Genomic DNA, 15,164 nt, shown 5'->3' on the forward strand with positions numbered 1-15,164 from the left:
ATTTTATTTATATGGAAATAAAAACTTATTTTAATTACTTCATGATGTTATAGAATGATATCAAAACGTAAACATCAATTATTTAATATTAAAATCTAAAATGATATTCATATTTTATTCATTAAATAATTTAAAAAGCTAATACACTACTAAAAGGGACGGATTTAGGGATAAAAATTACACTATATATATATAAGGCAAATCTAATCTTTACCTGTTTTGAATCCTCATGTACCAGTCTAAAAATATAGCTTAGAGGTTCAAAAACTTTACAAGGTTCAATTCTCCTCAGAGCGCATAGGGGTATTTTTGTAATTGCAACATATTTCAAGTTATGCTGCTGCAGCTGCTCTGTTAATAATAACAGCATATAACGTTTTTGGTGAAAAAAATTCACCCGCCACCTAAGGGTGGGCGTTCGGGCTGTTCGGATTAAATATAAAATTTCGGTTTGGATTTTTGATTTTCGGATTGAAGAAATGACAATCCAAATCCAATCCAAATAAGCTCGGATTGGATCAGATTTTTTATGTTCGGTTCCGGATTAATCGGGTTGGATATTTTGGATTTTCGGTTTTGAGCTTATAAGTTGACATGTTTCTTCTTTTTACAAAAATGAATATCCAAATGAAGTACTCATATTAAATTAACAGAAAAGTTACTCATTCTCACGGCAATCATCCAAATAAAGTATTCAAGTAATGAAATTACTATCAAGAAAATGCAACAGACATTAATACGGCCGATAAGAAGCAGTAATAGTAAAACCATGTCCAAATAGAAAGTATTCTGACAACAACTTAGTATTTAATCTTGCATATATGAAATAATATCTAATGGATAGGGTTTTTAAAATATTATTATTGGCATATAGATAATGGACAAAATATAAAAATTTCCGGATTTTTGGATATCCAAAAATTTAAAGTACCAAATCCAACATCCAACCTGAAATCCAAAAAAATTAAAAATTAAATCCAAAATCCAATCTGTAATCCGAAAATCCAAACAAAAAATCTAAAAAATTCGGATTTCAGTTTGGATTTCGGGTTTGCCCAAACTATGCCCACCCCTACCGCCACCGCTAGAATTTGAAAATTTTCCATTTCAACCCGGCCTACATCGCATAAGCCTGAACCCGTCCCGCCCCGCAACCGCGGTTAACCCCATTTCAATTCCTAGCCCAATGCTTTTACCAATATTATTTTAAAAGAAGAAAAACAATTATACTTCATATATGTAAGTAATAAAATATCTCAGGGTGTTCAGACAAACCACCTAAATATTTCAATTCGAAATAGCGTCTGAATATTGAATTCATGATAGTAATTAAATTATGGGCATGCTTAATGAAAAGGACAGAAGCGAATTCACTATGACATTGAGCCATTCCCCAACTAATTAAATTAGTAGTTAAAGTTCACACATTAAATCCAATTCTGATTTGCATAATCTTATATTTTCAAACTTTAAAGTTGCAATATATCGATTTGAAATAACAATAAATAGCTTCCCTGTATATGTGTGATCTTGATATACACTGTTAGTTAATGATATCTGATATAGCAGATTTATCTGCCTGAAAATAAGGTAAAAAAACAAATTATTTTTCAAAACTTGCCTATAATGGTATTTTGGTATTCAATTACTTGCAATTATTACAACAATCCTAAATATGGCTTAGTTCACACTTTGATTTCTCAATAAAACCAGCTTCTTTATTGCGGCTCCTTTTAATTGAATTAAAAGTTGTGTATATATATATATATATATATATATATATATATATATATATATATATATATGTATATATATATATATATATGTTGTGCCCACAATTAGCAGATAGCAATATTAATTAAGAAAAGTAGAAGAATGGTGACCCATTTTCTGTTCCTTTTTATTTCTTTGCTGATTATTTGTAGAACAGAAAGTCTCCTTGTTAATATCACTATACTTGAAAGTGCCGTAGCACAAGGAGCAGGTAACCTTTTTTCTTTTTTTCTTCTTCAATTCCTTTAGTTTCTTCTTTTTTCGTTTTTTTGTTATATATATATATGTTCACAAAACATCTTCTTTTTTAATATTCTTAACTGTTCAGAATGTTCCTCGATGTGTGATACTATATATGTAAACACACATGTCGCTAGAGGCAGAATCAGGGATTCTAGTCCTTTTTAAGCCACTAGATTCTAAATTAATACTTTGTACATGGTTCTAATTCCAATGTGCGTATCTATCTAAATAGCATGTATTATCTTTCGAATTATTTATCTTTTCATTTTTTCGTTTATTTATCTGTTGGTAATATAATGTTGTGTTTATAGTTTGCTTGGATGGAACTCCACCAGCATACCATCTTGATAGAGGATCTGGCACAGGACTGAAGAATTGGGTAATATCAATTGAGGTTAGTTTTGTTTCAATATTAGCTACTATAAAATTCTGTCTTCGTTATTATTTATTAGTAATAATAAGAAGAAAAACTCAAAAAAATTCCAAACTGAATGCCCATCCTTGAAATTGAATTATTAAGAATTTTGAGAAGTACTGTTATTTAAGATTTTAATATCTATGCATATGATAAGTGAATTTCTATCTTAGCAGTATATAATTAATTATATAAATTTGTTAATTTGGATATTAAGGGAGGTGGATGGTGTCAAAATATAACTCACTGTCTTCAGAGGAAGAATAGTCACTTGGGATCTTCTGCAAAAATGGGTAAGCAAGTTGCTTTCTCAGGGATTATGAGCAATGATCCCAAGTTTAATCCAGGTAAACTTCCAATTTTTAATTCTTAAAATGTGCGTGCTATGTTTATATATAGCTTAGTATAATTAATACACTACACCTTTTTGGAAATTTGTAGAATTTTATAATTGGAATAGAGTTAGCGTCAGATATTGTGATGGAGGATCTTTTACGGGAGATATTGAAGCAGTTGATCCTGTAAGTCTCAATGACTAAGTATATTTTTCTTAAATTGAACTCCTAATGTTTTAATTATATTACAGTATTTAAAGGGTTCTTTTTCCTAATTAAAACTACAAATTTGACAGGCTACTGGACTCCATTATAGAGGGGCAAGGATATTCAAAGCTATTATGGCCGATTTATTGGCCCAAGGAATGGATACAGCTGAAAATGTATGCTTATATTCAGTGTTTACACCAACTCAATGAATATATAACATTTATCTTCACATATATTATTACATCGTTATCTTTTAACTGTACTTATCACATATTATCACATCAATATTTTCACTAACCATAGTAAACTAATACTATCGTTTTGTATAATTTTATGTATACACCATACATTAGTAAGTTATTTCCCCTTTTTCCTTTCCCTCCCATCAAAGAAAAAAAAAAAGATTTCCTTTTAATTTCCTCTTTTTAACTCTCTACTTTTTGAAATGGTAGGCTATACTCTCTGGATGTTCAGCTGGGGGATTAGCATCAATCTTGCATTGTGACAATTTCAGAGCTCTATTACCAAAAAGTGCTAGAGTTAAATGCTTTTCAGATGCTGGTTATTTCGTTAATCTGTAAGCGTTATATAAATTTTTTGTTTTCCTTTTGACAATTAAATAAGAATCGTTTTGTTTTCATCGATTTTTTCTTGCTATAATAATTATTTAATGTGTTTAATCGCAGCAAAGATATTTCTGGGGAAGCATATATTGAAGAGTATTTCAATGACGTTGTCACTTTACATGTATGTTTCATTTAACTCTTTTTCGTATCTTTTTTATTTAAATATTATATTTATTTTAGAATTGTATTTTAAATTTTTGTGTTGAATTTAGGGCTCCGCCAAGAATCTGCCTCCATCATGTACTTCAACATTGAAACCAAGTTTGGTATGAGCAATACAATTAATCTCAAGAACTAAGCTTATATAAGAAAACAAAGTAATGAAATTCCAAATCGAATAAGTAGTAGTAATTTTTTTTACTTGAATATGTTGCAGTGCTTTTTCCCTCAAAATGTGGCTCATCAAATTCAAACGCCACTTTTCATTATAAATGCAGCCTATGATCATTGGCAGGTCAGTTTTATTAAATTACTAAGATTTTCAAACATGCACTTTTTAATTGCTTTTGTCTCCTGAATTTTGAATATTTACTTTTAAATTTAATTTAGGTAAGGAACATTTTGGTCCCTTCTACTGCTGATCCTACTGGAGCCTGGACAAATTGCAAGGCTGATATGAGGAATTGCACGCTAAGTGAACTCCAAGTTCTTCAAGGTCAGTAATGATCTTAAATTTTTGTGACACATTATTTATTTTTATTTGTGTCATTTTCTGAGTATATGAAAGTTGTGTTTAAGTAATTTTGGAACAATTATTTTAGGTTTCAGATTAAACTTTTTAAAGGTATTGGAAGGGTTAGGCCCTTCTTCAACAAGAGGATATTACATCAACTCTTGCTTTTCCCATTGCCAAACTCAACAACAAGCCTATTGGTTTGGTCCAAATTCACCTAGATTATTCAACAAGGTAAAAATTCTTAAGCTCTCTAACTATAGATATATCCAACAAAAATTCCTATTAATTGCTGTTAATCTTTTGACATATCGATGATATTTCAGACAATTGCTGAAGCAACAGGGGATTGGTTTTGGGAAAGAAATCAGTTTCAAGAGATTGATTGCCCCTATCCTTGTGACAAAACTTGTGTTGAAGATAGCAGTAATTAGGTCATAGAGGGGATTATAATGATACAGGAAGAAGGATAATTCTTTGATTTACTCTGTACTAGAGAGAAAAGCATAATGTATGATCATAATTATAATGAGCAATATAATGTATGTGGTTGTTTTCATGACTTATTTTGTCTGATTTTTTCAGTGATTATAATCAAATTTATCCCAATTAGCAAGCCACAATAGTATCAAGAAATTGGGGACTTGAGAAAATAAGTAAACTTGTGCGTAATGCACCATTATCTCCTTCCTTTAGAAAAAAATGTACTAATTGGAAAAAAACATATCCTCCTCTTGGCTAACAATATTGCATGTAAAATATTCATCACATTGGCAAATTGAATGAGTTGTGTTAAACGATAGATCAAAAAGAATTATCTGGCATTTTATGATGTAGATGTGTTACTTTTGGAAACGTCTCCAGAAAACAGACAACACCATTTTGATCGGTCTCTACCATTACAAAAATATGACATTAAACTAGGATTGATCAACAGAACATTGATTTGGACAAATTAAAGGGTTTCTACCTTTTTCTACAAAGGAAAAAGGTTCAGATATTCCCCTGAAATATTTGAAGATAGTTATCCATACCCCCTTATAAGTTAGATTGTATAACTTACCTATGTATAGTCATTTACGTGTTTTTGGTAAATATATAGGTAACTTTTGCCAATCTACGTTTCAAATATTGTGTTCTCCTCAGTTGTCCATTAATTAAATTTTACAAGGGTTTTAAATGTTCTACTATTTGATTAAGATTATTTGCCATATACGTTTCTAATTTCATAAAGAGATCTTTCCCTGCCGACAAGCTTCTCCTCTTCTTTTTCTTCTTCACGGTACTATTCGGTCTTGTCAACACTTGAAATTCTTCTTATCCTGATCCTAACACCTCTATTATCCCCACTAGATTAGATCCAACTTCAACTCAATCTCTTAACCATCAATCTATTCCTTGTACAAAACAAATTCCTACTAATACACAAATACATTCGTTATCTTTAGCCAAATAACTAATGACACGTCTCAGTTTCTCTTTCTTCTATCTTTTATTATCCAAAATACTTTTGCCTTATCCTAAGATCCATCATATTATTTCCAGAAAGCTGACTGATTATTTTAAACCATGCAAGTCTCACATACAGAGTTCTTGAAATTATGTCACGTAGTAAAATACTATCGAATGGAAAAATAGTTCCTATTTGACAGTTGCTAGTGACAATGACATGCACCCCGTGGAGATTTAGCTGCATCTACCTAGTTATGAAATGAAGGAACTATGCTAGCGTAGACATATAATTTTTGACTCGTCTATTGTTCAAGCTACTCCAGTATTTTATACATATCTATTTGATTTTATATTAATTTTCTAGGATTTTGATATATATAGTATTTTATTTTGTCGTTTTAGTATTTTAACAATTAAAAACATAAAAAATAGTTTCACTTTTGATAGTTGATTTTATTTTAGTAGTTTACCTGGTTAATTAAGAGTAATTTTGTATTTTTATAAAAGTATTTTATATTTATATTATATTAGAAAGGAAAATTAGTGTCTTTTATGCTAATTTATGAGCAATTTCGAGCCCAATATCCCCAATTTTAGGGCGCAAATCGGCATCCCTCCCTTTCCACACCATCAGCCCAAATGCCATACAAACACAGCAGCCCAAACTGGACCTGACCCGCCCCACTCTCCTCTAGATCTCAGCCGTTTATCCCTATTTGATCAACGACCACAATTCCTCCCTAACTAAATATATAAACCTAATATTAAAAAAAAAACCTAACCCTAACTCTATCTACCAAACGGCGCCCCCATTCCCTTCAACGCTTCTGCCCGCATCCCTCACTGCCCAAACTCGCCGGAAAACTCACCAAACCCGGCGAGTTCGCTCAGCCGAGTCCCATGGTCCCCCCTCTCATCTTCTTCTTCTTCTTCCACGTCATCCCTTCCGTACTAAATCTCATGATTCCTTAAACTGATTCACGCGTTCTCTTCATTTTTTTTGTTTTCGTTGGGGGAAATCCGGATCCTTGAATAAATCTTGGAAGAATGGGAACCGTTGGATGAAGATTTTTGTCCAAAATTTCCATTTTTCCGAGTTTTGTTTGTGAAAGGGGATTTTCGGAATTTATTTGGTGGTCCCACGCGTTTACTTGGTGAAGAAGAAGAAGTTTCGAGAGGGAGATGTATATTTTTCGGGGGTTCTCTGGACAGGGGGCAATTGGAGAAAAATTAAGGTTCTAAGAGTGAGTTCTTTTCTTCTCATTTGGTCCATCTTCAGTTGAGTTTGAGTTCCAAAAAAAAAAAAATTCAATCATCTCCCTCTAATTTTTAGGTTGTTTTGAATTTAAAAAAAATACAAAAAAAATAATGTTTCATCTCTTGCTTGGCCGAATGGAGTTTGGTTTTGGAGTTACCGTTGGAAGTCGAGTTCGTGGTTCCTGTTCGATCTAGTTGCTGTTTTTCTTGTTCGGATTTTGTGATTCAGAGCATTGTAGCCGACTCTCTTAATTCTCTTCTACTAAGAAGAAACTTGCACTTCTCAGGTTCATTCTCACAATCCCATTAATCTTGCTTTTCTTATTGCAAATTCAACCGGAAGAGCCATTTTAGGATGGGTTCGTTGGTATTCTGTTTAATCGATTAGATACAGATTTATGGGAATATGGGTTCGTTATTCTCATTTTGGTTTAAGCTGTGTCATTTGATTGTTAATCACTTTCAATAGTTTGCTTATATTTTAGGAATGAATCAATTTTCAACTCATTTGGATCTTGTACTGTCGTAGTACCCCTTATTCCTACTTATTCTTAGTCTAACACCAGCATGAAGGGCATATTTTAAAGGGGTTTATTTAGTCTTATTAAGGTTTTAAGTAGGATAGGTTCATTACTCTTGTTTGAAAATTGGTAGATCACTGCTTGAAATCAAAAATCTAAACTAAAAGTGCCATAAAACCATTTCCCTCATTTCTTTAATTCAAATCTGACATTATGTCTCAATCTTAGTTGTTGGAATGTTCTTTCTTATTCGAATTAGTTAGCGTTCTAAAAATTGATATCTCCAGCGTGGTTTCACTTCTCTATAGTTACTAGGATACTTTTGTCAAACTAGTGTAGTAACCATGTGTTTAGGACCTTGAGCTTTTCTTATTTATTACTGTAGTCTATTTTCTCAATCTCAGATGATGGACCGTTATTTATGAGAAATGGATTAAGTGCATTGAGATGTGAAATTTTTAAGAAATCAGTTTGTGGCTATTAATGCGGGTCGATTAAACTTGCAGTAAATATTTAGGATCCATGTTCATGTCCAGCTAAATATCTTGTTTTGGAATATTTCATTGGTTTGAATTAATTGGGGTAGGTAGTAAAGATCTTTAGATGGCTCTTTCAGATGGCTTTAATTCACCTTTCCTTACTCTTATCTCCATTTTGGTTTTCTTTAGCTCTTATTTCCTCGTAAGTGTTGAGTTTTATTGGGTAGTCTTTATCTCTGTTTGAATCAGCTTGTTTATGTGAATGTTTTAGATGTAAGGAGGATTTCGAGGGGTTGGGTATTGAAAGTTTGAAATTAACGAAGCTGAGTTCAATTGTCCATTTGTTTCTTTTATTATCTTGTTCGTTAAGAGCATGCTTAGGCCGACCATATTTGGGTAGGCAAACCTTTAGGATGTTCGTGTTTTAGCTTCTTTCTGAGGCGAGAGGTCCCCCTTAGTTAAATTTATTCGGGAAATGCCCCGAAGGATTTGTATATATATTTATTTCTGTGTATGCCCCGAAGTATTTGTATTTGGAGGCCGATAGTGGAACTTGCAGTATTTTGTTTTTATTTTTATTTTTCTTTTATTAGGTGGGGACGGCCTGAAGCCTTGTATGTGTTTATTTTGCTTTTCTGTATTTTTACCTCAACTTGAATACTTTAAAAGCCGATTAGATCAAGTATGCAACCGTACTAGTTACGGGACTTGGGGAGTGCCTAACACCTTCTCCCCGAGTCAAATGAGCCCCCTTACCCGAATCTCTGGTGTAGACTTATAGTATGGAGTCCAAATTGTTTTAAAAGGAAAATTATTTTTTAAAACGGTGACTTGGCACACCGAAACCAATGTCAGGTGGCGACTCTGAGTTATTTCCTTTTGAACACAATTTTGTCACTTTTTAATTAAAAATCCTTTTGAGCTTTATAAATCTTTTCAATATTTTTAAGAGGGTCAGTGAACTAAAAAAAGGGTGTGACAGCTCTGGCTACTCTGCTGGGGACTTGCAGGTTCGAGCTGATACTACCATTTTGTTGGCTTTTAGAATATTTGGTTGAGGTTTTTATGCTTTTTCATTAGTTTTACTTGATTTTATTATGTTTTTATATTTTGTTATTAATTGCTAGTAGTTTATGTGTTTACGGTTTTTGCTTTATGTGTTTACTGCTTTATAATTGTTATCATATGCATTACCCGGTCAATTCTTTCTGCAACAAGTCTCAGAGTACGTTGGAGGGGGGCCGTCGGACGTATGGAGTGGGTGGATAGCTTGAGCAGCCACCATCGACCATACGCTCCCCCGAATTGCCTTGTTAGTGAACCCCAAACTTAGGTCAGCCTTTAGGTCATTCTTATTTGCATCATGTCATTCAAACCTAGTAGGGCTCGGTCCCAGGCACCGTGTCCCGTCGTAGGAGGTCTATCCAAATTATGTCAAAATGGGCCCGTGGCCCAAAATGACACTCAGTCATTCTATGTGCTGAATGTTGTATCTACGAGGGTAGAAAGGTCATTTGGTGGATCGATATTTTGGAAAGAAGGGTGAAAAATGAAGCAAGTAAGACTCAATTATATTTTTCTTTCACAACTTTTTCAAGAAAAACCAAAAAAAAAATTGAAAATGAAAAATCCAAAAAAGATCTTGCACTTTTCCATCATTTTCCAAAAAAAAAAAAAAAAGAGAAAAAAAGAAAATACAAAAGATTTTACATTCTCCATTATCTTTCAAAAAGACAAAAAAATATAGTTTCTCCAAATTAGTTGCATATTTTTAAAAGCTTTCTCCCATGTCCAAATCTTCTCGAACTACGCATACCTGATTTTCGTTTTTCGGGGCGGGATACGTAGGCAACCCACATAGGATCCGGTCTTCTTAGTAAGTCTTAGGTTCTTGGCTTCCGGGGTCGTAGCCAAATCTTGCATGTATAGCCATATTTGGCCACATCGGTCGTTTTTACAAAATAGGGCTATTTTTTCAAAGTAGTCATGTGTTAGAGCCCTGAGTCTACAACAAAGTGTACTCTCAATTCTAAGGTTCATTCCTGTTAAATTTGCATGACTGGCCACTTTTGGTCGCATCAGTCATTCTTGCAAAAGTGGTTCGATTACCCATGTCTTAGGATCTTGAGTCCACAACTCGGTGTCATATCACTTTAAGGTCCATCCGTGTCGTGTTTGCGTCCCTAGCCACATCTGGCCATTTCGGCCGTTTTTGCAAAATGAGTCATTTCCGCAAAGTAATTTTTAAGGCCATAATTTCAGATATTCCCCTGAAATATTGATGATTTGAATATATTTTTATGAACATTATTTGATATTAAAATATATGGCATCTAATATTCTTTTTATCATAGTTATTATTAATTATTTGATTAACTTGATAAGGTCCTTGATTAAATTTTGAGACTTGACATTATGATGGAGACCATGATAATGAGAGTAAAGTTTCTGATAATTTAATCTAAATTTTTTCTTGATCATAGGATTATTAAGTTGGACATTTGTGATCCGGTTAGATCAATATTTATGTGATCGTCTTTATCGGATAAAGATTAGTTGATCTCATTAACTAAATCACATAGATAGATGATGCATATAGAGATATGATCATTGAACCGACTCATTGGATAATTCCTAATTGTTAGAATTACCATAAACTGTCAATAGGATATTCTCTTGAAGAATGTGATGTAAGAGTTTCCTTTGACCTGAGATCGTCATAGTAATTGACAAGTTATTCATTGTACTTTGATACTAGATACATATGGCCCTAGGGCGATAGTTGAAAGGATATTGCGTACGATTAACTTGTAGAATTAGTGATTGATCAAGATAGAATCTGTCAACTCTTGGTAATGAGTTTAAGCTTCATGTTGTCATGAATTATAAACGACCAAATTAAGACCTTGGCCAGGGCAATTGAATGAAAGAAGAAAAGAGTTTCTTAGGTCATTCAATGTCGATTATATTTGACATGAATACATAGTTGGTCGCCTATTAGAATTTGACAGTTGAACCATATCCTAGGGGTGCCCCAGAGCTATAAGGACAGAAGGAATTACTATATTTTTCTTCTACTGGTTCTTAAGAGTAAATTGTATACTTCATTCTATCTGGTCGTTAAGGAGTGTTGCTAGAGGCCACCCTTGATCAGTATATTGATATGATCAATTTACTATCTGCTTAGTATTGAACCTATAGGGTCGCATACTAACGAGTGTCCTGATCTTTGCTAAAGGATTAATTATTTTATTGTTTGGTAATTAAATTAAAGGATTTAATTAGTCAAACAAATTTAGTTATTAGTCCAAATGAAATATTATTATATTCTTTGCTAACACAGAGGATATAATTAATATTGTGAACAAATTAAAGTTTTCTATTTGGAATAGAAAATTAATATATATATATATATATATATATATATATATATTGAAATTCCACTTGCAATTGGATTCACGTGCACTGTTCATAAAGGATGTAGTAGAAATTGCACGGGGCGCCCTATTTGGTCGCCCTCATTTAACCTATACCCATTTTTTAAAAAAACTTTTAACTTGTACCCACTTTTTAAATAACTTCAGCCCGCTTTATCCTCCTCCTTCTCCTCCTCAAAGTTATATCTGCCTCTTCTTTCTCAAACTTCTCCTTCTCCCTTTTCTGCAAGAAATCTGTTACGGCTATGTATAAATTTGACTATAGTTAAAACCACTAATACATCTCTGTACAAAAGTACCAGAAATATGCCGCTGAGATCAGTTAAGTTCGTTGGTTTTGCCATCATCTCTTCTTTCACAAGTGAACAGATGTAGTTAAATGTCTTCCTTGAAAGTTTGAACAAAGATTCAAATGTAACTGAATTTCCTTTCTGTACTGAAGTCCATGAGTAGCAACAAACAGAAAGAGGTCATATTTCATTGGCTGTAAATTTGCTGAGACTAAAGAGGTTCAAGTTTTCGGCCTTTTTTTCTGAAACTGTTTGCAACCAGGACGACATTTCTCTTAAAATATGTCCAATTGATCTTTTGATATCATATATAGGAAGAGCAAAGCTTAAAACTTCAGCTCTAGAGCTGAAGTTCACCAATTAAAAAGTAAAAAATTCAGCTCTAGAGCTGAAGTTCACCAGTTAAAAAAACAAAAACCTCAGCTCTAGAGCTGAAGTTCGCCAGTTACAAAACAAAAACTTCAGCTCTAGAGCTGAAGTTCACCAGTTAAAAAAATAAAAATTTCAGCTCTAGAGCTGAAGTTCGCCAGTTAAAAAACAAAAACTCTGAAGTTCGCCAGTTACAAAACAAAAACTTCAGCTCTAGGAGTTCACCAGTTAAAAAAATAAAAACTTCAGCTCTAAACTTCAGCTCTAGAGCTGAAGTTCGCCAGTTACAAAACAAAAACTTCAGCTCTAGAGCTGAAGTTCATCAGTTATAAAAACAAAAATTTCAGCTCTATAGCTGAAGTTCGCCAGTTACATAAACAAAAACTTCAGCTCTAGAGCTGAAGTTTAGGCCCGGCTACTAGAATGCTGAAGTTTTGCGTGATTGCCTTTGCTACTTCAGCCCCGTATGCTGAAGTTATGCGAAGAAGCGGGTACACTTGCAATTTTTTTTGCAAAGCGGACACAAGTTAAAACGTAACACAAAAAGCGGGTATAGATGCAAATGCCCCAAGGATATATAACTTCCATGATACCCATTTGGATTTTGGAATGTGATTTAGCTTTCCATTAGGAAAAGTTTTATCAAGTCTATAAAAGGACTGCTTCGGCAACTTCAAGTAATTCCATTAAGAATGGGATCTGTACTTCTCCAGTAGGAATTGTGAATATATTAAATCTCATAATCCAATCCAATTTGGAATTGAATTGGAACGTTCAAATAGGACCAGACGGACCACGTTAAATTCCATAAGATATACTTTTGGAAAAAAACTTTTACCCTAAGTAAATCATTATCTCAACCAAATAGGAAAGGGGTTTATAGGTGATGCTATATAAAGGGTGATGGAGAAAATTTGCCGCATTATTAACTCTTGAGAAGAAAAATACTTTGTGAAAGTGAGAGTGCAATACAAAGCCAAGAGAGAAAATACAATTACAAGAAAAGTGTTTCTTGTTCTTCTAATTTGAGTTGAGATTTTTGAGAAAAATTTCAGCACAATATTTTTCGTTTAATTTGTTCACGGGTTTCATTGATCAAAGAGTTGATATCAAGGATCTTGTCTCGGTATGGTTACGCATAGAGTCTTCACACCTATCGAAGAATTTTTGAAACGAGACTCTCTTCACCAGATACGTCTCAGCTTCGATCTTTGACATGTAAATAAATTTTAAAAACGAAAAAATTTGTCTAGGATTATTATTGTCTTCCGCTGCGTGTTACGAACATCTATATGCAATCCTTCAGAGTTAAATGTTTGGACTGAAAAGAAAAATGTCAAATATCCATTAAAAGCATAGAGTGACTTTTTAGTTACAAAGACTAAAATCGAATAACCTTTCAATTATAAAATAAAGTAAAGTGACTCCAATTTCCATTAGTTCAGTAATCTTACGAGAAATCTAACTCTAGAAAGTAGGTATGTCAAATTGTATGCGCTATGTTGAAGGATAGTTCAAAGAGAATTGTCTATATCAAACTTTTTATGATATAGATGTTGCTACTCTTGACAATCCAAATTAATTACTCAATCTTTAACCGATGTAAAGGATGTTTCAAAATATAGTATATCCAGAAAACAGACAAACCATTTAAGCTAATCTCTACAATTACAGAAACATAATATTTAACTAGGATTAATTAAAACGTGGGTCACTGTCAATCAAGAACACAACATTAATTTGGATAAAGAGTTTCTACGAAGGGGAAAGAGTCAAATATTCCCCTGAAATTTGTAAAGATAGTTATCCATATCCCCGTGAATACACTTCAAAAATTGTACTACTATAAGTTAGGGTCATTTACGTGTTTTTGGACTACTTTTGTTATCCTAAATAAATATAGGTGACTTTTGTCAATGCAAAGTAAGTCTTTTTTGTTCGAACAATGCATAATAACTCTTTCGATTCTAACTGTGTGTTTTCCAGTTATCAATGGAATAAATTACAAGTTTTCGATATATGGTTTGATCTCACAAGTAACAAATTCCTTTCTCACACCATACTCTATAAGTTACCAACTCATGTTAATATAACAATACTAGACATTAGCTTAGAATGTATTTTTATAAAAAATATTTATACTAATGATATAAAACAAGTAAATACAAAAAGTAATTTTTCCTGTGAGAAATTTTTTATATATATTTGAATTACTTTTTTTAAAATAAAATTATTAAATAATTATAAGTTGGTAACTAATATAGTAAAGAAGAATAGGTAACTCGACATAATAATTAATATCTTAATTTAAATTCAATGATGAAATTAACCTTTTTACCAACTCATATGAATATAATATGAAATTATGATTTTTTGTCTTTTTAAAATAACAAAAGATAGATTTGAGTTTAGAAGGTATTTTTTATTAATTATTTATGTTAATGAATAAAAGATAAAGCTAGTAAAATAGGAGATTGTGTTTATCAGCTAAGAAAAATAAAGAGAGAAAAGAAAAAGCAAAAAATGAGAAGTTGCAAAATTATATGAAAGCATCCCAAAAACAATATTGGAAGGTGGGAAAAGGAGGATAAGAGAATGAAAGAGAAATAGTTTTTTTTAGGCGAAATACATAAATCGCCCCTTTAAGTTGTCCTCAACGGTCAGATAAGCACCTCAACTGACCATTTTACCATTTTAACATTTCAAGTAGCTATCAAATGTATCAAGTAAATACCCGTCCTAGTCAGTCTATCTCGCGTGTGACACAAATTCTGAAACGCACATTGCCTACCAAATTATGTTTTTTTTTTGAATTTATTTGAAGTGGGCCCCAAAATTTCAACATCTTCTTCCAACCATTACAGAATTAGTTGCCCATTATCGCCACCTTCGCCACCACCGTAGCTGTCAAACCCACATTAGCAAAACAAATTTTTTCATCGGATTAAAGCTAATCATTAACCGAAAAATTGTTAAACTCATAATTCACGAATGAAATCTCACCAGAATTACTTCATCCATCCATTTTAAAAACATGTGTAATCTGGTTGCTTGAATGGGTGGGGTCTTTGTGTGTGTGTGTGT

General features: G+C 32.6%; 1 protein-coding gene across 1 annotated transcript; it reads left to right on the forward strand.

The window, feature by feature from the left end:
- Positions 1,876 to 4,834, forward strand: LOC109213419 (pectin acetylesterase 8-like). The gene is made up of 12 exons (XM_019377216.1): positions 1,876 to 1,984; positions 2,328 to 2,410; positions 2,649 to 2,778; positions 2,873 to 2,952; positions 3,063 to 3,149; positions 3,429 to 3,553; positions 3,663 to 3,723; positions 3,815 to 3,868; positions 3,979 to 4,056; positions 4,152 to 4,257; positions 4,364 to 4,509; positions 4,602 to 4,834. Exons 1-12 carry the CDS (start codon positions 1,876 to 1,878, stop codon positions 4,707 to 4,709), a joined length of 1,167 nt encoding a protein of 388 aa, XP_019232761.1. The 3' UTR covers positions 4,710 to 4,834.

This window comes from Nicotiana attenuata, chromosome 2 (assembly GCF_001879085.1).
Source record: "Nicotiana attenuata strain UT chromosome 2, NIATTr2, whole genome shotgun sequence".
Lineage (NCBI taxonomy): Eukaryota > Viridiplantae > Streptophyta > Magnoliopsida > Solanales > Solanaceae > Nicotiana > Nicotiana attenuata.

Coding starts and splice junctions, on each gene's coding strand:
- LOC109213419 (XM_019377216.1), top strand. CDS start 1,876: ATGGTGACCCATTTTCTGTTCCTTTTTATTTCTTTGCTGATTATTTGT. Junction 1,985..2,327: donor TGCCGTAGCACAAGGAGCAG/GTAACCTTTTTT, acceptor TTGTGTTTATAG/TTTGCTTGGATGGAACTCCA. Junction 2,411..2,648: donor ATTGGGTAATATCAATTGAG/GTTAGTTTTGTT, acceptor TTGGATATTAAG/GGAGGTGGATGGTGTCAAAA.